This window comes from Mobula birostris, chromosome 22, assembly GCF_030028105.1.
Source record: "Mobula birostris isolate sMobBir1 chromosome 22, sMobBir1.hap1, whole genome shotgun sequence".
NCBI classification, from domain to species: Eukaryota; Metazoa; Chordata; class Chondrichthyes; order Myliobatiformes; family Myliobatidae; genus Mobula; species Mobula birostris.
In genome coordinates, this window is record NC_092391.1 from 43,154,062 (window position 1) to 43,178,999 (window position 24,938).

Below are 24,938 nucleotides of genomic sequence, written 5' to 3' on the forward strand. Positions count from 1 at the left end.
GCCTGCCCTTTCGCCTCTTTCCTTCCCAACTCCAGACACCCTATGTTCCAGATGAGGCAGCGATTGACTGGCAATTCCTCCAGTCTAGTCTGCCCTGCGTTGGAGAAAGTGAACACACACTGGGCGACAGCTTTGCAGAGCTGCTGTATTCAGTCCACAGGAGTGATCTCTGCCTCCCTACCTCCGTTCCATTCTCACTCTGGCCTATCTGCCTGTGGCCTCCTCCCCTGTCATAATCAGGCCAATGTAGGCACATCTTCCATCTGGGCACTTCGCAGTCTTCCAGCCCCAGTAGAGAACTTATCAACTGCAGGCATCTTGTTCCCTCTGCATTAGAGCAGGTTATCTATTTGCAATGTTGTATTTTTTTTCTTTTTCTCCACTAGCTATTTTGTTCAGCTCTGTACTTTACACCTTTCATGTTCCTTTGTAGTTCATTCTCGCCTTAATATTCCTCACTAACTTCTGAGCCAGAAAAATTCAAAAGCTATCACCATGGTAACCCTGGCTACGACCAAGCTAAGTTACTTTCCCTGTGCCATCCACCCTCCCATACTCTGTGTAACTTGTTTCCTCTTTCCAAATTCTAAGAAGGATTCTTCAGTCTCAGACATTAACCATTTCTTTCCCCACAGGTGCTGCCTGACCTGCTGAGTGTTTCTAACATTTCCTGCTTTTGTTTCAGATTTCCAAAAGCTACAATTTTTGGGAGTTTTGTTTGAAGCAAGATAAGGGTAGTTTAGTGAACCTGTACTTCTCTGATTCCAGCTATAATCAATCCTTCTAGTGGCAGTCATGTCCCAGTAATAGTGATGTCCCAGTAACAGTGATATCCCAGTAACAGTGATATCCGGTGGCAGTGATATCCCAGTAACAGTGATATCCCGTGGCAGTGATGTCCCAGTAACAGTGATATCCCGTGGCAGTGATATCCCAGTAACAGTGATATCCCGTGGCAGTGATGTCCCAGTAACAGTGATGTCCGGTGGCAGTGATGTCCCAGTAACAGTGATATCCGATGGCAGTGATGTCCCGGTAACAGTGATATCCCGTGGCAGTGGTGTCCCAGTAACAGTGATATCCGATGGCAGTGATGTCCCAGTAACAGTGATGTCCGGTGGCAGTGATGTCCCAGTAACAGTGATATCCGATGGCAGTGACGTCCCAGTAACAGTGATATCCGATGGCAGTGATGTCCCAGTAACAGTGATATCCCGTGGCAGTGATAGATCCAGCAGCAGTGACACTTGCACACAAGAAATTCTGCAGATGCTGAAAATCCAAAGCAACATACACAAAATGCTGGAGGAACTCAGGAGGTCAGGTGGCCTCTATGGAAATGAATAAACAGTCGACGTTTTGGGCCAAGACCTTCCTTCAGGACTGGAAAGGAAGGGGGAAGACGCCAGAATAAAAAGGTCTGGTGGGGGGGGGGGGAAGGAAGATGACTAGAAAGTGACAGGTGAGGCCAGGTGAGTGGGAAAGGTAAAAGGCTGGAGAAGAAGGAATCTGATAAGAGAGGAGAGTGGACCATAGGAGAAAGAGAAGAAGGAGGGGAATGAAAGGGAGGTGGTAGGCAGGTGAGAAGAGGTAAAAAGCCAGAGTCGGGCACAGAAGAAGAGGGAAAATTCTGCTTTTGCGGCTGGACTAGCAGTGACACCTAGTGGTAGTGATAGGCACAACACTGCATGGTGCAGTCGGTAAAGCCGCTGCTTCACAGTAACCCAGGTACATTCCTGCCCTCCAGTGGTGAATATGTGCATTTGCATGTTCTCCCTGTGTCTGCCTGGGTTTCACTCCAGTTCATCCCCCTTCCCAAAGATGAGCCAGTAGGCTAACTGACTACTATAAATTAGTCCTAATGTTGCTTAGGTGGTAGAATCTGGAGGGAGAATAGGTTCCAGAGAACTGAGTGGGAGAATGGGATTGCTCTTAAAGCAAGCATGCAGGTACAGCAGGCTGTGAAGAAAGCTAACGGCATGCTGGCCTTCATAACAGGGGGAATTGAGTATAAGAGCAAAGAGGTCCTTCTGCAGCTGTACAGGGCCCTGGTGAGACCACAACCTGGAGTATTGTGAGCAGTTTTGGTCTCCAAGTTTGAGGAAGGATATTCTTGATATTGAGGGAGTGCAGCGTAGGTTCACAAGGTTAATTCCCAGGACGGTGGGACTGTCATATGTTGAAAGATTGGAGCGACTGGGCTTGTATACTCTGGAATTTAGAAGGCTGAGAGGGGATCTTATTGAAACATATAAGATTATTAAGGGATTGGACACGCTGGAGGCAGGAAACATGTTCTCGCTAATGGGTGAGTCCAGAACCAGAGGCCACAGTTTAAGAATAAGGGGTAGGCCATTTAGAACGGAGTTGAGGAAAAACTTTTTCACCCAGAGAGTGGTGGATTTATGGAATGCTGTGCCCCAGAAGGCTGTCGAGGCCAAGTCTCTGGATGCTTTCAAGAAAGAGATGGATAGAGCTCTTAAAGATAGCGGAATCAAAGGTTATGGGGATAAGGCAGGAACTGGATACTGATGGTGGATGATCAGCCATGATCACAGTGAATGGCGGTGCTGGCTCGAAGGGCCGAATGGCCTACTCCTGCACCTATTGTCTATTGTCCCTGAGATCTTCATGGAGTCAACGAGCTGAAAATGACCTCTTTCTATGTCATACTGAGATGCAGAAATCCTATGGTCACACCGTATAACAATGAAACAATCACTCATGATGGTGACCGTCTCACTTTCTTGTATGCAGGCCGCTATAGCTGGGTTTATCTAGTTCATCAGGCCGCTATAGCTGGGTTTATCTAGTTCATCAGGCTGCTATAGCTGGGTTTATCTAGTTTATCAGGCTGCTATAGCTGGGTTTATCTAGTTTATCAGGCTGCTATAGCTGGGTTTATCTAGTTCATCAGGCCGCTACAGCTGGGTTTATCTAGTTTATCATGGGTGTTACTGTGGTTGATAGTGAACACATAGTATCCAAAATAGAATGACTGTGATGAATTATTTTCTTTTGGTACCTGGGTCTTGTTTCGTCTCTCTTCTGGTTTACACTGCAGGTCTTCCAGGGTTTTCTTGTGCCACAGTTCCATGTTACGTATGTGAGCTTGCTGCTGTGACCGTAGGGAAGTTAACCTGTGTGCCAGACCACGCTTAACTTGCACTTCCTCTGCAGTAGCTCTGACAGTTAACCACGGAGCCTGCATCATGATCTGTGGGAGACAGATGAACGGGAAATTCAGAACAATGTGTTCAACACGACAACCCACTTCCAACTCTCGCACAGCTACTGCATCTGTGTTACTGGAGCGAGGTGCCTGATCCAGGCCTGTTACCACAGGGGATTGGTTCTGTGGGTTATCCATTGCCTTGTCGGCGACACAAGAGATTCTGCTGGAAATCTTCAGCAACACACCCAAGATGCTGGAGGAACTCAGCAGTTCAGGCACCCTCCATGGAGCAAAATAAACAGCCTATGTTTTGGGCTAAGACCATTCATCAAGACAAGAATGGAACAAGGCAGAAATAAGAATAAAAAGGCAGGACTGCCCACCCCCCCTTATCTGGACTCAGCTATTTCCTGCCAGCTTATAGAACGTAGAACATAGACCATTACAGCATGGTACAGGCCATTCGCTACGCGACGTGCTGACCTTCTAACCTACTCTAATGTCAATCTAACCCAACCCTCCCATGTAGTGCTCAATTTCTTACTACCCATGTGGCTCTCTAAGAGTCTTTTAAATGTCCCTAATGCATCTGTCCACCATCCCTGGCAGCAGGTTCCATGCACCCACCACTCTGTGTAAACAACTTTGCTCTGACTTCACCCCCGAGACTTTCCTCCGATCAACTCAAAATCATGCCACCTCGTATTAATCATTTCCACTCTGAGAAAATGTCTCTGGCTGCCCACATGATCTATGCGTCTCATCACCTTGAACACCTCTGTCCAGTCACTTCCTATCCTCCTTCATCCCAGACAGCAAAGCCCTAGCTCGCTCAGCCTATCGCCATAAGACAAGCTCTTCATCCCAGGCAGCGTCCTGGTAAATCTCCTCTGCATTCTGTCTAACGCTTCCACGTCCTTCCTATAAATGAGGCGACCCAAAATGAACACAATATTTTAAGTGGAGTGCCTCTGCAAGCAGAGCAGGTGCTACACCTGCCCCTATACTTCCTCCCTCACTACCATTCAGGGTCTCAAACAGTCCTTCCAGGTGAGGCAGCACTTCAGCTACAAGTCTATCGGGGTCATCTACTGTATCTGGTGCTCCTGATGTGGCCTCCTGTATATCAGTGAGACCCAATGTAGATTAGGTGATTGTTTCATCGAGCATCTTTGGTCCGTCTGCCACAAAAAGTTTGATCTCCACAGTGCCACACATTTGAATTCTACTTTCTGCTCCCATTCTGTCTTGTCAGCCCCTGGCTTCCTCTACCACTGCGATGAGGCCACGCTCAGGTTGAGGAACAACACCTATATTCCGTCTCGGTAGCCTCCACCACTCCTTCACCATTCCCCTTTTCCCTCTCTCACCTTTTCCCTTGCCTGCACTTCACCTCCCTCTGGTGCTCCTCACTCTACCCTTTCTTCCATGGTCTTCTGTCCTCTCCTATCAGACTCTCCCTTCTCCATCCCTTTATCTCCTTCAGCAATCGACCTCCCAGCTCTTTATTTCACACCCTCCCCCTCCCAGTTTCACCTGTCACCTGCCACCTTGTACTTCTTCCTCATCTCCCCCTACCTTCTTACTTGGACCTTTCTCCTTCTTTTCCAGTCCTGATGAAGGACCTTGTCTCGAAATGTCGGCTGTTCACTCTTTTCCATAGGTGCTGCCTGGCCTGCCGAGTTCCTCCAGCATTTTGTGTGTGTTGCTTGGATGTCCGGCATCTGTAGATATTCTGGTGTTCACAGTATTTCAAGTGTGGTCTAACCAGGGTTTTGGAGAGCTGCATCATTACCTTGTGGCTCTTGAACTCAATCCCCTGACTAATGAAGGCCGACACACTCTACACCTTAACAACCCTATCAACTTGCATGGCAACTTTGAGGGAACTATGGTGGTGGACCCCCAAAACTACTCTGTTCCTCCACACTGCCAAGAATCCTGCCCTTAACCCTATATTCTGCTTTCATATTCGACCTTCCAAAGTGTATCACTTCGCTCTTTTGCAGGCTGAGCTCACTCTACCACTTCTCAGCCCAGCCTGTTGTAACTCTTGATAACCACCAGCACTGTCCACAGCACCACCAACCTTCGTGTCATCTGCAAAGTTACTAACACACCCTTCCACTTCCCCATCCAAGTAACTTATAAAAATCTCAAAGAGCAGCAGTCCCAGAACAGACCATCACTGGTCACTGACCACCAGGCAGAATACACTCCCTCTACAACCACCCTCTGCCTTCTAGGGGCACACCAATTTTAAGTCTTCACAGTCAATTTTCCCTGTACCCCATGCCTCCTGACTTTCTAAATGAGCCTACCATGGGGAAGCTTATCAAACGCCTTACTAAAATCTATATCCACTAAATCCACCACTCTACCTTTGTCAATGTGTTTTGTCACATCCTCAAAGAATTCTATCAGGCTTGTGAGGCATGATCTGCCCCTCACAAAGCCAGGTTGTCTGTCCCTAATCAGGCTATCCTCCTCTGTAGGCTCATAGATCCTGTCTCAAAGAATCTTTTCAATAATGTGCCTAACATTGAAGTAAGACTCAGTGGTCTATAATTCCCAGGGTTATCACTACACCCTTTCTTGGACACTAAACATTGCCACCTTCCAATCATCTGGCAATACGCTTGAGGCCAGTGAGAACACGAAGATCATCACCAAAGATGCAGTAGTCTATTCCCTTGCTTCCCGTAGTAACCTGGGATATATCCCACCTGTCTCCAGGGTCTTACCTAATTTAATATCTTACAAACCTTCCAGCACATCCTCCTTCTTAAGGTTGACATGTCCTAGCACATCAGCCTGCTTTACGATGTTCTCACAAATGTCAAGGTCCCTCTCACCGGTGAATATGGAAGCAAAGTATTCATTAAGGACCTACCCTACCTCCTCATACTCCAGGCACATGTTCCCGCTTCTATCCATGATCAGTCCTATCTCACTCTCATCATCCTCCTTTTCTTCACATACGTGTAGATCGCCTTGGGGTTTTCCTTAATCCTACTCGCTAAGGCCTCTGAAGCCTCCTCCTAGCTCTCCAACGTCTGATCCTAAGCTCCTTCCTGGCTTCCCTGTAACTCCCTAGAGTCCTCTCTGATCCTTGTTTCTTAAACCTGGAGTAAACTTCTTTATTCTTTTTGACTAGATAGTCCACATCTAGATTTTCTACATTAAAGTACCCTACCATCCTTTCCCTAATTTAATGGGACAATGCTGAGTTCCTCCAGTATTTTGTGTGTATTACCCACTGCGTCAGGCAGGACCTTATACAGGTACCTGTTGAATGTGAGGTTCCATCTCCACTACCCTTGTAGGCAGTGAGGTCTGGATCCATCACTCCTTTGGGTGAAAAAAAATAGTCTCATCAATTTCCCCCTCAGCTTTAAATCCTTGTTTCTCAAGGGAAAGAGGTCCTTCCTGTCTATACTGATCAAGCTTATCATTGTCTTTCACACTGGTTACACTCTCAATCAGTCTCTCATGTTGCAAAGAAAATAATCCTAGTATAGATCATCACTCATAATTATAATTCTCCAAGCTTGGCAACATCCCCATACACTTCTTCTATGCAGCCTCATGTTCGATTCTGGTGTTCTTGCTGTTTTATACAGGTCCCTCTGGACCTTTCTGCTCCTGTATTCAGCACTCAGTAAAGGCACCTATCCCATATTAAACACGAGACATTCTGCAGATGCTGAGACTCCCGAGCTGGAGGAACTCAGTAGGTCAGGCAGCTTCTGTGGGAGTGAATAAACGGTCGATATTTTGGGCTGAGAACCCTCTTCAGGACTTGAAAGGAAGGGGAAAGATGCCAGAATAAAAAGGTGGGAGGAGAGGAAGGAGGTTAGCCAGAAGGTGATAGGGGAAGCCAGGTGGGTTGGAAAGATAACAGTCTGGAGAGGAAGGAATCTGATAAAAGAGGAGGGTGGACCACAGGAGAAAGGAAAGGAGGAGGGGACCCGGGGGAGGTGAGAAGAGGTAAGAGGCCAGAGTGGGGAACAGAAGACGAGAGGAGAGGGAAGGAATTTTTTTTACCAGAAGGAGAAATCAATATTTATGTCAGCAGGTACCCTGATGGAATTTCAGGTGTTCCTTCTCCATGCTGAGGATTTCCTCATCATGGCACAAGAGGAGGCCATGGACTGAAATGTCAGAATGGGAATGGGAAGAGGAATTAAAATGTTTGGCCATTGGGAAATTCCACTTTTGTCGGATGGAACAGAGGTGTTTGATGAAGCAGTTCCCCAATTTATGACAGGTCTCACCAACGCAGAGCAGGCAGCCTGGGGAGCCCCAGACACAATAGGTGACCCCAGCAGATTCGCAGGTGAAGTGTTGCCTCACTGGAAGGACTGTTTGGGGCCCTGAATGGAGGCGAGGGAGGAGGTGGATTGGCAGGGGTAGCACTTTGGCCCCTTGCAGGGCTAAGTGTCTGGAGGGAGATTTGTGGGGAAGGATGAATGGACAAGGGAATCAAGGAGGGAGCAACCCCTGTGGAAAGTGGAGAGAGGTAGGGATGTAAAGATGTGTTTGGAGGTAGGATCCCTTTGGAGGTGGCAGAAGTTGCATAGAAAGACGCGTTGGGGGATGGATTGTAGGGAATATGTGCTTGGGTTTTTGTGGGGTGTGGGTCCAGGTGTCTGGGGGTGCGGAGGTTATGGTTAGAGATAGGGGTAGGGCTGGAGGATGGAGGTGAGGGCCTGGAAGGGAGAGAAGGAAATGGTGGGATGGGTTGTGGGGATGTGGGTCGGTAGAAAGGTGTGGAGGTTAGGTTTAGGGGTAGAATTGGAGGATGGAGATGAAGGTCTGAAGGGGAGAGGGGTTCTGGCGGGGAGAGAGAGGGGAGCCTGGCCAGGCTAGGGTTTGTGGGGTTGTTGAGGTTAGGGTTATGGGTAGGGTTGGCGGATGGAGATGAGAGGCTGGAGGGGAGAGAGAGTGGGGGCACAGTGGGAAGAAAGTTGGGACCTGGCAGAGGTTTTTGCCTGGCGTGCTTGGGGAGTGGTTGTTCCAGAGCACCATATTGCTGTGTATCTTTCTGCGGGATGGGGTGGGTGACCCTTGGTCTGCCTGGGGTGGATCTGTAATGGGGGATGTACGGGTTGTAGGTGAGCTCAAAGAAGACATACCTTCCCTGCTTTGTGTAGTGTTTGGTGATCTCTTTTGTATCTGTGTGTGTGTGTGTGTGGGAGACCCCAGTCTGGATTAAATTAACAGGGAACGTGCCATCCTATTCTCAATGTTCCAGTTTTATAGATCCAATCAGTATTTGTAGGCCTCATTAGACCATTTGGGGAGTAGGATTTGTTTTTAAGCCTAGTTATTAGGCTTCACTTAGGCTGTTTGGGGAGTAAGTTTGTAATGTTTCAATCTATTTCCTCCCTGCTATTTTTCTTTGAAGTTTTGACCATTTCATCTTAGTTTCTAGGCCCAGGATCTCTAAAGACTGGATCCCATGCTGCTGGATATATCTTAACAGGTCTGTTCTGGCTTCTTTTGCAATAATCCTGAGGTGCTCTGTGAGTTTGACTGTTGCCTGTCTCCCTTTGTATCTGACATGTTTACACTGAATTGCATATACTGTACTAAATTCTGCTGTTTACGAGTTATCCTCTGGTCTACCTGGGCCCACTTTCACATAGCTCTGTTGACTGTGCATTTTAATATTCTTAAATGTTTGCATACCCTACAGTTTCTCCCATATTGCTTCTTAATCATTTTATCTGTCGAGTCCACTACTTTCAGGGATCACTGAAGATGCATTTCCAGATCCCTAGTCTGTTTCACAGTTCCTAGAAAATCAGACCATACAACATCAGCCAAACTTCACATTAGCAACACAGATGAGATAACTGCCTATTTAATGGCTGCATCCCTCTGTCTCACCCATTGCCCTTCCTGAATGCCGCTACTTAAAACTAACTTGGTTTCTCTTTGATAAAGAGTCTTTAACCTAAACAAGTAATTGCTTCTCTTTCCATAGGTGCTGCTTGACCTACTGAGGATTTCCAGCATTTTCTGCTTTATAAAATGACCTGGTAGAATTGACTCTAGCCCAATTTGCTTCTAGATCTACCTCTTTCCCATAACTATACTAAATCCAACTCAATTATATCCAAAATATCTTCAATATGCCTAAACTAATTTCCTACAATTAATCATGTTCCCCTCCCTCAATGGACTTGATGATTACATTTAAAAATTTTCTTGAAATACTTAGATTTCTGCACCTTGTAAAATTACAATTATTGAATTGCTAGTTGAAACTTATAACCATATAACAATTACAGCACGGAAACAGGCCAAATCGGCCCTTCTAGTCTGTGCCGAACTCTTACTCTTACCTAGTCCCACCGACCTGCACTCAGCCCATAACCCTCCATTCCTTTCCTGTCCATATAGCTGTCCAATTTAACTTTAAACGACAACATAGGACCTGCCTCAACCACTTCTGCTGGAAGCTCGTTCCACAGAGCTACCACTCTCTGAGTAAAGAAGTTCCCCCTCATCTTACCCCTAAACTTTAGTCCTCTAATTCTCAACCCATGTCCTCTTGTTTGAATCTTCCCCACTCTCAATGGAAAAAGTCTAACCATGTCAACTCTACTCAATCCCTCTCATAATCTTAAACACCTTTATCAAGTCCCCTCTCAACCTTCTACGCTCCAAAGAATAAAGACCTAACTTGTTCAACCTTTCTCTGTAACTTAGGAGATGAAACCCAGGCAACATTTTAGTAAACTTCTCAGAACCTGCTTCTATATTTGATCTTTTATCTTCCTCTGAATATTTGGACAGCTACAGTACACTCCCAGAAATGTAATTGCCCCATATTTGTTTCTCAGTTGAGTCCCAATGGCCTCCTTTGTTAACCTCTCTCTCTCTCTCTCTCTGTTGTCATTGTCTTTATCTCCAAGACCATTGAAGAGTACAGAATAAAGTCGTCATTAAATTTTCTTTCTCCTAGCCTTTGATTCCTTTGCCTCCCAGGCTCATTAACTGAGCCATCATCTACATCCAGCTTTGCCCTAAAAATACCATCAGCTTCACTTTCCACTTGTCCAGTTAGTTCCCCCTCACAACCAAGTCAAGAATCCCTTCCTGCATTTCTCCGGGAACGATTGATGTACAAACCTCTGACCTGCCTAAGTCCCACCTTCCCCAGGTCTGGCCCAGATCCACCAGGAATCTAAACCTCTCTGTTGTGATCTCAATTATCCTCCTATTTCTGAACTCACCGGTGCCTGGTACCGATGGTGCTCCAGAAATGATTGTCGTATAAGAAACATAAAGAGGAGGCTCTCTTTGAGCACCCAAACAGTCAATGGGAGATAGATGACCAAATACATGGCTGCCAGATAAAGTAACAGGCCTGAGGATTGGGGACAGTTTAGATTTCAGATAAAGGCAGCAAAAATAAAGTCTGAGTGGAAGCTTGCAATCAAGGTAAAAGTGGACAATAGCTTCTGCATATTTGTAAAAGAGAGATTAGTGAAATCAGGAGTGGTCCCCTACAGGCAGAAATGGAAACATGATGAAGAGGATGAGGGAAATAGCAGAGTAAGCAAACAAATACACAGGTTCTGTATTCACAAAGGAGGACCTGAGCAATTCTTCAAAAGTTGTAAGGAAACCAGGTATCTTATAAAGGTGAGGATCTGAAGGAAATTAATATTTGTAGGAAAATAGTGCTTGACAAGCTAGTGGCACTGATCAGCAATAAATTCCTATGATCCATGTTCTACTTCCTAAGGTAGTCATGGAAAACGAGGATGTATTTTTTCCTTTTCTTCTTACATAGCCCTCTATTTTTCTATCATCCATGTACCTACCTAAGAGTTTCTAAAATGCCCCCAGTATTTCAGCCTCTACCACCACCCCTGGTAAGGCATTCCACACACTCATCACTCTCTGTGTAAAAAGTTACCTCCGATGTGCCCCTATCCTCCAATCACCTTAAAATTATGCCCCCTCGAATTGGCCATTTCTGCCTGGGAAAAAGTCTCTGGCTATCCACTTGATTTACACCTCTGATCATCCTGTACACCTCTACCGTCACCTCTCAACCTCCTTCACTCCAAAGAGAAAAGCACTAATTTATTCAATCTATCTTCATGATACATGCCCTCTAATCCAGGTAGCGTCCTGGTAAATTTCCTCTGCACCTTATCTAAAGCTTCCACATCCTTCCTATAATGAGGTGACCAGAACCGAACACAACATTCAAGTGTGGTCTAACCAGCGATTTATAGAGCTGCAACATTACTTTGCACTCTTGAACTCAATCCTCTGACTAATGAAGCCCAACAAAGCATACACCTCTGATTCTTGCTTCATAAACATTAAGTAAACTTCTTTATTCCTCTGTACTAGATGTTCCACATCTCTTGTCAACCAGGGTTCCCTCACCCTGACACTGAGTGTTACGTACAATACCCTTTCCGTAGATACAATGAAACTTCCAAGTACTGGTTCAACCTCTACTGACAGAATTACCAAGTTACCAGTTATATCTGACTACCTAAGTAACTGCTAAGTAATTGTTTCCAATACTGTGACTGGTATTTCCAAGTTGTTTCTCACCACCCCCAACCACTGATCCATGCTTCTTGACTTCCTGCTATCAGATTCTTCCCTTTTCTCTTGGGTTTCTTAAGGATAAGCTAAGTAAGAAACCTTCTGCATGCTGTAAAGAATTCTTCTTTTCTCTTTCATTATCCCCTCTTACTGTCTCATTTGGAGGTAGTTATCCATAGTTACTATTATATTCCTGTAGTTATTGACATCTATCCATGTCTAATGATCGTGCCTATGTTGGGATTGCAGAATAGCCCAAATGCTGTTCTTTTTTCTGGTGGGTTGATCATTACCTGGTGCCTCAGTACTAGCAGTGGTTTCAGAGTGTTTAGGCAGACCTTTGAGCTTCCAGATGCCTTTCTCTCAGCGTTTCCTGTCAATTGCTGAGCTTCCTGTTCAGATGGTTTATCACTTGCCAGTGAAGTTTCTGTTGGACTGTGTCTGTTCCTCATGTTTTTTCTTGCAGCAGGTTCCTGAGGATCTTGTTTGGTTTTCTTGTCTCTTACAGTGTCTCCAGTGGCTTCCCGAGGACCCTGTCTGTCTTTACTAGTCCTCTCAAAAGGGGTGTCCTGTGAGCCTATTCCACCCTTCTTGCCTCTCAAGAAAGATTGTTCCTCCCTTAGTGCCGGGCTTTTCTGAGATCTTAGACTAGACTTTTCATCTGCTGGTAACAAACTTCCCTGAGAACCCTGCTTCATTTGTTCATATGTCAATGTCCAGGTTCCCTGAGGACCCTGCAGGTACAGATCCTCACTTTGTGCCAAACTATCCTGGGAACCCTGTGTGGACTGATCCTCTCTCCGAGCCAAAGTTTCCTGAGGACTCTGTACGGACCAGTCTGCTCTTAGCGCTGAAGTTTCCAGAAGGCCTTGTGTGGTTTGATCCTTCTTCAGTGAGGAAGTTTCCTGGGAACTCTGCGCGGACTGATCTTCTCTCAGTGCTGGAGTTTCCTGTGAAACTTGTGTAAACTCTTGTACTCTCACAGCAGTTGAAGAACAATCCTGAGGGCCCACCTCAGAGCATCTACGTGGAGACTGTGGGCGTAGGGCTAGGAACAGTTTGAGACTCCCCAGTAGCAACGACCTGTGGAATAGAGGAAAGTTTCTGTGATGATAAACTGATATTTTGTCCCATCTGCAACTGCAAAATCTCATCCAGCTAATTTACTGCCCAATCTAGTCAGTTTAGCTGAAACAGCGGGATGAGAGGAGTCGACAATGCTATGAAGCAGTACTTATTTATCAATAACCTGCTCCCAAATGCTCACTCTGGGTTTTGCCAGATCAGGTGAGTGTGACAGCTCTTGAATCCAGGAAGAATTTGACAGCGTATACTATCAAAGTGCTTTGAAACAACTAAAATCAATGGGAATTAAGGGAAAATACTCAGTGATTGAGGTCATACATTTAAAGTTGTTGAAAAACAATCATCCCAGAGTCCTGGAGTCGACCTTATTCAGCTGTTAGATTAATGGCCTTTCTTACATCGATTATAGAACAACACAGCACAGGAACAGACACTACAGCCTGTGAAGAATGTGCTGACCACACAGCCATTTTAAATTTAGACTGTATCTTCCTGCATGTGGTTTTCATCCCTCCATCACCTGTCTGTATAAATGTCTCCTAAATGTTGCTATTCTAACTGCTTCCACCACCTCCCCTGGCAGTGCATTCTCTGTGCCAGGTGCCTGGAAATCTCCAGCATCCGCAGAAGGAATGAGAAGGCACTTATCCATGCACGTGGCCAAAGTGCTACACCTGCCCATTCACCTCCCCCCTCACCTCCATTCCAGGCCCCAAACAGTCCTTCCAGCTGTGAAGCTGCTGGGGTTCCTGACGTGGGCTTCTCTACACTCTGGAGACCCACTGTAAATTGTGGACTGCTTTGTCAAGCACCTCCACTCCATCCGCGAAAATCAGAGCTTCCCGGTGGCCGAATATTTCAATTCCGATTCTCATTCCCGTTCCGACATGTTGGTCCACGGCCTCCTCTTGTGTCACGATGAGGCCACACTCAGGGTGGAGGAGCAACACTTTATATTCCGTCTGGGTAGCCTCCAACCTGATGGCATGAATGTCAATTTCTCCTTCTGGTTAAAATAAAAATCCCTCCTCCCTCTCCTCTTCTTTTATTCCCCACTCTGGTTTCTTCTTCTGACTTCTAATGGCGGTCAGCGTTCCAGCTTAAAGGTGCGTTACCACCACCAACTGGACTGGAGTGTGGTGTGGAGAGTTGGAAATAAACCCCATTTGTTCTTTATCAAATGAAAACTAAATTACCCCAAAAAGCCTATAAATTTTAAATAATGAAAGACAATATTGTGAATTAAGTTAAAGTCACTTCCATAAATTAATTTTTAAAATGAAAACTTAAAAACCCCAAAGCCAGTACTGCAGACTGCATTTGCTTTCTTTCAAGCTTGTATCTTCACATTGTAATAGAATGTGTTCAACTGCTTCATAATGATGACAAAACCTGCACACCCCAGAGTGATGTTTTCCAACACAATATAGGGAATAATTAAGCATAGTATATGCCAGTTCTAAGTTGAGTCAATATAATTCCTCCCCTTGTTGTCTTACCCCCTTCTCCCATCAATCCAACAGTTTTGTGTATTCTGTAAAGGTGTCTCCCCTTATACCCATTACCCCACAGGTCTTGCCACAATCCCCTAATTCTTAGCCCCACCAACCCCTTAGCTTCTGATTTGCTAAGTGGAAGGTCCATATCCACAGATGAACTTTTAACAGCTTCTTTGGTCAAACAATCAACCCGCTCGTTCCCCTCAACACCTCTATGTGCAGGAACCCATAAGCAGAGACATGTAGACCAATACCTTGAATGTGAAGTAAAGTTTGAAGAGCTTCCAGAAGTAAATCTGACCTACTGCTAGAGTGGGCTGTTTTAAGAGTGAACAGTTGACGTTTCGGGCGGAGACGCTTCATCAGGACTGATGAGGGATCTTGGCCCGAAAAGTCAACTGTTTATTCACTTCCGTAGATGCTGCCTGGCCTGCTGAGTTCCTCCAGCATCTTGTGTGTGTTGCTTGGAGTTCCAGCATCTGTAGTTTCTCTCATGTTTGTGGCCTTGTTCTGAATGTACCCCTCCCAGTTTTAGATTTGCCCGAAGGGGTACATCCCCTCAACATCTGCACCGCCAATGCCCCTCAGCGTGAAGAAAGTCACCTCTTGTTCTTCTAATCTGCAAACAGACCCAATCGCTAAACCACCTCCTATAAGGCATCCCAGCACCCAAACCAACCCCTAGTGAACCTCTGCAGCTCTCTCTCCTACATAAACATTTCCCTCCTTAAATAAAGAGACTGAAGCTTTATGCAGTACTGCAGGTTGGCTTCACCAACATCAAGTACACGTATCAACTCTTCCTTATTTTTGTACTTCATTCTCTTTTCGGTTTCATTTACCTCAATAATTACTTGCTGCCTGTGCAGTTATGTGTGAAGACCCTCAGATTCCTCCGTGCAGCAGGTCCTACTCAAACAATATTCTGCCTTTCTATTCTTGGAAAGTGGATGGCCTTACACTTGCTGACATTGAAGTAGTAGTGAAATCACTTTAGTCGAGTACGATGTTCTCCTAAGGGGTTGTCTACAGGGGGTCTCCAGGTGGCTGTAGAGGCCAATCCGGGATCCACATATTTAATCTTTAACGGAGAATGCCTGTGTGTGACTTTGTTTAATGTGGGGCGGCTGAAACCACATGAACTTTGACAGATCAGTGTCAGGGTCTAGTTGCATGGAATGCAAGATGGCTGACATTGTACTCCTTGCCAACCCTTTGGTGGTTCTTCTACAACCTGCTTTCTCGTCTTCCTTTGTACTATTAGCACTCTGGCTTAGTATACTCGACTCCTTCATAAAAGTAAATTCAGAAAAGCTGTTGCTGTGGTCTAATTCTGGTACTTCTTATGGTGTGCTATCTCCAAAGTCTTCTGGAAATCCAAATACAATCTACTTCCTGGTTCCCCTCTCACCACCATGCTTGTGACATCCTCGAAAGTTTGTGAAACACCATTTCTTTTTTATAAAGCCACAGTGACTCTGCTTGATTGTGTTGTGCTAAATTCTCTGCTTTTACATTTTAATCAGTTTCCCGGTAATTGATGCAAGATGAATTGACTTATAGTTTCTGGCTTTCTGGCCTCCTCTCTTGAACCTCTTGTGATTTTCTAATTCGCTAGTACATTTTCCAAGAATTATAGAATTTTGTAAGTTCACAGCCAATGTGTCCGCTACCTTTGCAAATGCTTCTCTTAAGACCTCCGTTGTGGGCCATCAGGTGCAAGGGATGCCATTCTTGAGCTCCAGTCATGTGCTTGCTGCCTTTCCTCTGTTGACTATAATTGTTTCAAGTTCTTCCCTCCCTTTTAGCCCCAAAATTTCTACTATAATTGGAATGAAAAGATGAAAAGTAAAAAGTTTAACTGGAACATGAGTTAACTTCTTCAGTCCGAGGTTCGTGAGAGTGTGGAATGAGCTGCCAGTGCAAGCGGCGCATGCAAACTCAATCTCAATTAAGAGAAGTTGGGATAGGTACATGGATGGGAGGGGCATGGAGGGCTTTGGTCCGGGTGCAGGTCGATGGCACTAGGCAATTTAAGTGGTTCAGCATGGACTAGACAGGCCAAATGGCCTGTTTCTATGCTGTACTTTTCTATGACATTATGAACACCTTTACTTTCTTTTACTGAGAAAACAGAATATTTGTTCAAAGTCTTTGCTATTTCCTTATTTTCAATGATCAATTTCCCCTCTTCAACCTTGAAAGGGTCAGCATGTGCATCAGCCACTCTCATCCTCTGACTGCCTGGTTTTATATTTCTTGCTAGTTTCCTCTCATATAACTATTTTATTTAGACATTTGCTACTAATCTTTATAGCACTGCATGCCTTTTCATGGTCAAGGGCCACTGGACTGTGCGTATCCTATCCAGGAAAGGGCTACTGGACTGGGAAATGTGTATGTACCCTATCCTGGAGAGATTTCTCATTATATTTCATTTAGAGATACAGCACGGCCCAGCAACCCCATGCCACCAATTACATGCATACAATGAACTAACCTACTAAACGGTACGTCTTTGGACTGTGGGAGGAAACCAGAGCACCTGGAGGAAACTCACGTGGTCACGGGGAGAACGTACAAACTCCTTACAGACAGCAGCGGAACTGAAGGCAGGTTGCAGCCACAGTAATAGCGCTGCGCCGTTATGTCACCGTGCTGCCATTTCTCTTACCTTCCCGACATGGGAAAAAGAAGTTCTCTGATTATCATGGGTTCAGTCCCAGTCGAAGGCTGTAGCCCCTGCCGGGGCTCACATCACTAAGTGTGTGATCACTCCAGGAAACCTTTGTGCACAGTCACTGAGTACCTATCTGCTCCTACCGCTGTTGGGACGAGTGGAAATAGATGCTTCTATTTAGATTCAAGTAAGACCCTCCCTTTGTGTTTGGTGCATAGTATCTCCCTTTGCAGGCATTCAACACCTTCTCCCTTTGCATTATATCAGGAGCATTCAATGGGAAACGTTAACTGCAGGTTCATCAATAGATAAGGCTTTGTGAAAAGAATCACTAACTGATAGTGTAGGGAGACCTCCAGGATTTTCTGCTCCTGGCAACACAAATCAGGCTGATCATATGAGGAGAGAAACAAGTGTGTCTCAATCTTGCAATGACACTGACTTAAACCAAATGCTCCAAAGGCCATGTTGGAATAGCAGCTTAGGAAGCTGGCTCCTTCAGTACTCAGTGTGTTAATCAGTATAATGCAGGGTTCTCTCCTGCGGTGTACGCACTTGTTTGGGGTCCTAGGGTTGTGGACCAAGGAGAGTCCAGCCTGTTCATATCCAATGACCTGCAAAAAGTCTCTGAGGTGCGGCTGGTTCCAAAGTGCAGCAACTCCCTTCTCCGTCAGTTTAGGACACATCATGGTGGACGACTGAGAGTTTTCCAGCTGTAACAGAACAAAAGAGAGAAGAGATCGAGGGAGAAGGAGCGAAACCACAAACCTACTGAGTGACATCCACATTCTTCTGTAAGAACTTAAGAAACAGGATTAGTTGCATTGAGCCAGTTCCACCATTCAATAAAACTACGTTTGATTCTGTCTCCAGTTCACTTTCTTGGCTGGCCCTAAATCCCAATTTACCTAGTATTCAAGCATCAATTTATCAACTTTAAGTCTTTTCAACAACTGAGTTTCCACAGCCCTTTGAGGAAGATAATTCCAAAGACCTACAACTCCCTTACATAAAGAAACTCCTGCCTGACTCCTAATTGGCTCAGCCTATCCTGGTCTAACACCCTGGCATTGTACACTCTCCTCAAGATCGCGGTAAAGCAATCTTCTGACTCTTATCGGCAAAAAAAACACTTACAGGACTGTGCAAAAGTCTTAGGCCTATAAAAAGCTAGGGCGCCTAAGACTTTTGCAAAGTATTGTACTTGTCAATGTAGAGCAGTAATTCTGACAGGAGCAAAGGATTTTGGGAATGGCAAGAGTGGAGCATCGTGGGAGGGGTGTGAGGTGTGAGACAGGTGACAGAGAAGGAGTGCCAGGGATGGGATTGATGTGGGTGCAGACACATCCAGCCCTGAGACATCAGACAAAGTCATTTGATTGCAAACAACTGGTTTATTGATCATTACAGAATGTCTCTCCGGTGCTTCCTGCTCCCTCCCCTCTCCCTTCCCCTTTTCCCAACCATGATTCCCTTCTCCCTGCCACTCTCAATCCACAATAGAGACCTATATCAGAACAGCAATACATAAAATTACTAGAGTACTGTGCAAAAGTCTTTGGCACCCTAGCTAAATACAGTGCCTTGAAAATGTATTCACCCTCCACAACTATTTTCACATTTTACTGTCTCATTTTTAAAATGTAAATATATTGAAGCTAGATTTTTGAGCTAATCTACAAAACATTGTCAAATCAAAAGAAAAATTCCAAATCCTGTCAACAATTTACTAAAAATTAAAAACCAAAATTGTGATACTGAAAAAGTATTCATCCCCTTTGTAATTACTATGCTAGCTTCCCTACCTTATCAACTTACCCAATTTGTTAATGTTGAAAATTGGAGGATTATCTGTTTTCAATCAATTCATAAGAATAAATACCCCCTCTCTCTGGAAGGTCCAAAAGTGTGGTAGATTTTCAACAGACCAAACCAAAATGAAGATAAAAAGAGTATTTTTTAAAAAAACATATTCTTATCTGTAAAGACTTTGCAAAGTGTTACTTTGCAGATACTGTAAAGATGTTGGAGAAAGTCTTGTGGTTGGATGAGACTGAAGAGGAACTTTTTGGAGTCAACACTAAGCATACATATGGCTTAAATATAATACTGTGCATCATCCAGTTTACACCATCCCTATCATCCCTGTGGTGGAGGGATCATGCTATGGGGATTCTTGTCAGCAGTAGTGCTGGAAATCTGCTCAGGAATGATGGGACCATGAATGCTGCTAAATACAGAGAGATCCTGGATAAAAACCTGCTAGCATTTGCTAGAAAGCTTAAACTAGGGAGGAAGTTTGTCTTTTAGCAGGGCAACAACCCAGAACACATTGCCAGAGCAACCATGAAGTGGCTTGAAATAAAGAAAATTGATGTCCTTGAGTGGCCTAGTCAGAGCCTTGACCTTAACCCAATCGAACATCTCTCGCAAGACCTCAAGGCTGATGTCCACCGCTGCTCTCCAACTAACCTGGCATGGCTTGAGCAATTTTGCAAGGAGTAATGGGCAAATCCTGCTCCATCATGTTGTGCAAAGCTAATAGATACTTATCCAAAAAGACAACTGGCTGTGATAGCTGCGAGAGATGGTTCAACCAAGTACTGAGCAAAGGGGAATGAAAACTTTTGAACTATTAACATTTCAGTTCTTGAATTTTTAGTTTTTCATGCTTAACAATTTTCCCTGTTTTTTGGGCTCTTCTGTGAAAAAAGGAGCATCTGATTCACACATAAAAAAAATCTCAGTTAAATTGATCAAAATCCTTGGTTGTAATCTCAGTTATGTGAACAATGGCTTGGGGCCTGAATACTTTTTCAAGGCACCGTATATGTGCCTACAACTTTTGCACAGTAGATTTACCAAACATGATTTTCCCTTTGTAAGCTCATGTTGACTTTGCTTAATAATAATTTAATTATTTTACTGCTCTGTTCTCAAGTTCATAATGATGGATTCTTGCATTTTGATGAAAAAAGTTGTCAGGCTAATTGTATAAAGTTTCCTTTTTTTTCCTCTTCCTCCTATCATATAAATATTAGTGCTACGCTCGCATCTTCAAACCTGCCAAAATCATTCCTACAGTGCAATATGAAACATTCTGAAGGCACTTTCGAATAAAACCTAATTGTTTCTGGGAGACTGTGTGCTAAGCAGACATGTGAAATCTTTTGCCTTGTGTTTGTAGATGAGTTTACACGTGGCAGAGCTCACCTACAAACAATTACATGTATTATGTAAAACTTTTGAGACCAGCACCACTTAGCCTGTTCATTTTACTCTCAGAATTAACCATCCCAAAAAAAAACTAAAGTGCCTGCAAAACTTGTGTCCAAGGGTGTCCTGTATATGTGAGGATTCATGATCGTTGATAACAAAATTAACTCTTTACTACTGCCCACTTTTGGAACGTGTACTCAGGAGTGAAATGCCACCTTTGCAAGGCAGTCATGACACCATCCTCAGGAACACTTTAAAAAGCAATGCTGTGCAGTGCTAACCTGAACTTTGCGGTGGTAATACAATACTGGGAAATCTAACAGTGTTCATCATGATTCCTCCTTGAAACAAGCAGCACTTCAGATTTTTATGCAGTGCTGGGGAAAGAGGGAGCTGTTTCCCAGACCATAGTATGTAGGAACAGAACGAGGCGATTCAGCCCATTACGTCTGCTCTGGTCACAGGGTGGGCTTCGGCTTAATATGATTCGACCAATGTCTTTCCAACCCAAACAAACTAATGCTATAGGTGAAATTTTAAACTAAAGAATGGCGGGGAGGGTTCTGGTGAGAGGAAATTTAGAAAACTAATGCAGGGTGGTATAATTGGTAATGGTAACAGAGTCTATCGGGGAGGAATGCAAAATGAAAGAAGAATGGTCAAGAGTAAAGAGGAAATGGTGGAAGGACAACATTGAAGGCTAAAATTAGACTGTGTCCCAGTGACAGGCTGGAACAAAGAGCGAGGGTCTTGTAGAATCTTTCAAAGAAACAAGAGGTGAAATCACACATACCAAAGTGATGAGCTGCTCTAATACGTCCCAGGTCAGGGGAAGGATCCAAATTAACGCATTGATACACTGATTACTGGCACTGAGCTCTGAAATCATACAAAGGCATGAATCAGATGAAGAAAATCTTCCATCATCCGCATTTTTCAATCACCAGTGTTTGGCACATCGCATCTCCCACTGCCAGGCCTTTCTAAATGTCACTTTATTATGCTTTTCAAATCACATATCAACATACCAGCCTCGTAAAGTTCTCCATTGCAGGACAGGGTGTAGGAACCATATCCTGAAAAATGAGAAAGCTGACAGCTCCAAATGGAATGCTGCAGTGATGTGACACACACATGCAAAATTGGAATATGAGCACTTTAAAAATCAATCCAGAGAGATTTTCATTCTTTCTACATTTTCTTTATCCATCTCTTTCTGTGCACATTCATTTTGTTTGTACTTAATCACGCCAGCCCTCAGCACTGCAACAGAGCATCCCTTTAATTCTTCTTCCCTTGCAATCTGCAACTCTGAATTTGTGTAAAAACTGTTCATCTATTATATTCACAGAGAGGTCCAGGACCTTCAGGCCACTAAGTCTACACCAGCCATCAATTACTCAGTTACACTATCCTACACCAATCCCAGTTTATTTTCTCCACAATCCCATCAACCCACTCCAGATACTGCCACCCACACACACGAGGGGTAATTTACAGTGGCCAATTAATGCAACAGCCCACAAATATTTGGGAAGTGGGAAGAAACTGCAGAACCCTGGGGTCCCAGGGAGTGTGTTCAAACCGGTGACAGGTAACACTGAGGGAGTGTGTGCAATTGGTCACAGGTAACACTGAGGGAGTGTGTTAACCAGTCACAGGTAACACTGAGGGAGTGTGTTAACCGGTCACAGGTAACACTGAGGGAGTGTGTGCAAATTGGTCACCGGTAACACTGAGGGAGTGTGTTAACCAGTCACAGGTAACACTGAGGAAGTGTGTTAACCGGTGACAGGTAACACTGAGGGGGTGTGTTAACCGGTGACAGGTAACACTGAGGGGGTGTGTTAACCGGTCACAGGTAACACTGAGGGAGTGTGTTAACCGGTCACAGGTAACACTGAGGGACTGTGTGCAAATTAGTCACAGGTAACACTGAGGGAGTGTGTGCAAATTGGTCACAGGTAACACTGAGGGAGTGTGTGCAAACTGGTACAGGTAACACTGAGGGAGTGTGTTAACCAGTCACAGGTAAAACTGAGGGAGTGTGTGTTTATCGGTCACAGATAACACTGAGGGAGTGTGTGCAAACCGGTCACAGGTAACACTGAGGGAGTGTGTTAACCGGTCACAGGTAACACTGAGGGAGTGTGTGCAAACCGGTCACAGGTAACACTGAGGGAGTGTGTTAACTGGTCACAGGTAACGCTGAGGGAGTGTGTGCAAACCGGTCACAGGTAACACTGAGGGAGTGTGTTAACCGGTGACAGGTAACACTGAGAGAGTGTGTGCAAACCGGTCACAGGTAACACTGTGGGAGTGCGTTAACCGGTCACAGGTAACACTGAGGGAGTGTGTGCAAACCGGTCACAGGTAACACTGAGGGAGTGTGTGTTTACCGGTCACAGCTAACACTGAGGGAGTGTGCTAACCGGTCACAGGTAACACTGAGGGAGTGTGTTAACTGGTCACAGGTAACACTGAGGGAGTGCGTGCAAATTAGTCACAGGTAACACTGAGGGAGTGCGTGCAAATTAGTCACAGGTAACACTGAGGGAGGGTGTTCAAATTAGTCACAGGTAACACTGAGGCACATTGAGCCTGATGCCTGGCCTGATGAGACTCTACGTGAGATCCTAAAACTTAGAGCACAAAGTACTTTCAGAGTAAACTGACGTTCAGCAATATTTTGTTCCAGTCTGTGGGGCTTCAAGCTTGCTGAACGGACAGAGAGACAGGATTTATACACTTCTAAACATAAGTACTTTTAGATTTTTTAAGTTCTGACTGGAACTCAATATACTAGCAAATGATTCTGAATATTTTGAAAGGTTATTCTCTGTCATTTAAAATTATGTTCAATAGAAAATACATGTTGCAGCAACTGAAACTGCAACTATGTTAACTAAAACTAGATTAATCAAACATTGTTTAATTGATCAAATTTTCTGAGAAAAAAAGAAATTCATATTAAAACATTAGCTCATGAGGAATGTTATTTTCTAAAATATGAAAATAGTCTTTGAGAAGAAACTTAACAAAAGATATCAGATTAGGATAATTTTTGTGCAGCTGGGTCATGAATTGGCGATTGTGTTCAAAGCAGATATTCAACCTCAGTTAATAGGTTAACAGTACAACTTGGCAGACAGCATCATGTTTCTGATGTGTGGCAGTGAGCATACTGAAGCACTGGTGTAGGATGAAGGATAGAGTGTGGTATGTGATGGAGGGAGAGAGGGTGTGGGTGTGATGGAGGGGAAGAGGGTATGGGTGTGATGGAGGGAGAGAGTGTGGGTGTGATGGAGGGGGAGAGGGTATGGGTGTGATGGAGGGAGAGAGTGTGGGTGTGATGGAGGGAGAGAGGGTGTGGGTGTGATGGAGGGGGAGAGAGTGTGGGTGTGATGGAGAGAGAGGGTGTGGGTGTGATGGAGAGAGAGAGTGTGGGTGTGGTGGAGGGAGAGAGAGTGTGGGTGTGGTGGAGGCAGAGAGAGTGTGGGTGTGATGGAGGGGGAGAGGGTATGGGTGTGATGGAGGGAGAGAGGGTGTGGGTGTTATGGAGAGAGGGTGTGGGTGTTATGGAGGGAGGGAGGGTGTGGGTGTGATGGAGGGAGAGAGGGTGTGGATGAGATGGAGGGAGAGAGGGTGTGGGTGTGATGGAGGGAGAGGGAGGTGGGTGTGATCGAGGGAGAGAGGGTGTGGGTGTTATGGAGGGAGAGAGGGTGTGGGTGTTATGGAGGGAGGGAGGGTGTTGGTGTGATGGAGGGAGAGAGGATGTGGGTGTGATGGAGGGAGAGAGGGTGTGGGTGTGATGGAGGGAGAGAGCGTGTGGGTGTTATGGAGGGAGGGAGGGTGTTGGAGGGAGAGAAGGTGTGGGTGTGATGGAGGGAGAGAGGGTGTGGGTGTGATGGAGGGAGAGAGGGTGTGGGTGTGATGGAGGGAGAGATGGTGTTGGTGTGATGGAGGGAGAGAGGGTGTGGGTGTGATGGAGGGGAGAGGGTGTGGGTGTTATGGAGAGAGGGAGGGTGTGGGTGTGATGAATGGAGAGAGAGTGTTGGTGTGATGGAGGGAGAGAGGGTGTTGGTGTGATGGAGGGAGAGAGGGTGTGGGTGTGATGGAGGGAGAGAGGGTGTGGGTGTGATGAATGGAGAGATGGTGTTGGTGTGATGGAGGGAGAGAGAGTGTGGGTGTGATTGTGGGAGAGGGAGTGTGGGTGTGATGGAGGGATTGAGGGTGTGGGTGTGATGGAAGGAGAGAGGGTGTTGGTGTGATGGAAGGAGAGAGGGTGTGGGTGTGATGAATGCAGAGAGGGTGTGGGTGTGATGAATGGAGAGATGGTGTTGGTGTGATGGAGGGAGAGGGAGTGTGGGTGTGATGGAGGGAGAGAGGGTGTGGGTGTGATGGAGAGAGGGAGTGTGGGTGTGATGGAGGGAGAGGGAGTGTGGGTGTGATGGAGGGAGAGGGAGTGTGGGTGTGATGGAGGGAGAGAGGGTGTGGGTGTGATGGAGGGAGAGAGGGTGTGGGTGTGATGAATGGAGAGATGGTGTTGGTGTGATGGAGGGAGAGGGAGTGTGGGTGTGATGGAGGGAGAGGGAGTGTGGGTGTGATAGAGGGAGAGAGGGTGTGGGTGTGATGGAGGGGAGAGGGTGTGGGTGTTATGGAGGGAGGGAGGGTGTGGGTGTGATGAATGGAG

At 45.4% G+C, this 24,938-nt stretch overlaps 1 protein-coding gene across 1 annotated transcript in view; it reads right to left on the minus strand.

Moving 5' to 3' along the window:
• The window catches only part of LOC140186436 (uncharacterized), a 258,955-nt gene that overhangs the window by 1,982 nt on the left and 232,035 nt on the right, over positions 1-24,938 (minus strand). Inside the window, exons 18-21 of the mRNA XM_072240706.1 lie at positions 21,039-21,124; positions 17,582-17,739; positions 12,055-12,844; positions 3,026-3,217 (exon numbers count right to left, since the gene is read on the minus strand). Of these exons, the coding sequence (XP_072096807.1) occupies positions 3,026-3,217; positions 12,055-12,844; positions 17,582-17,739; positions 21,039-21,124 (1,226 nt within the window). The remainder of the gene's footprint in view (positions 1-3,025; positions 3,218-12,054; positions 12,845-17,581; positions 17,740-21,038; positions 21,125-24,938) is intronic.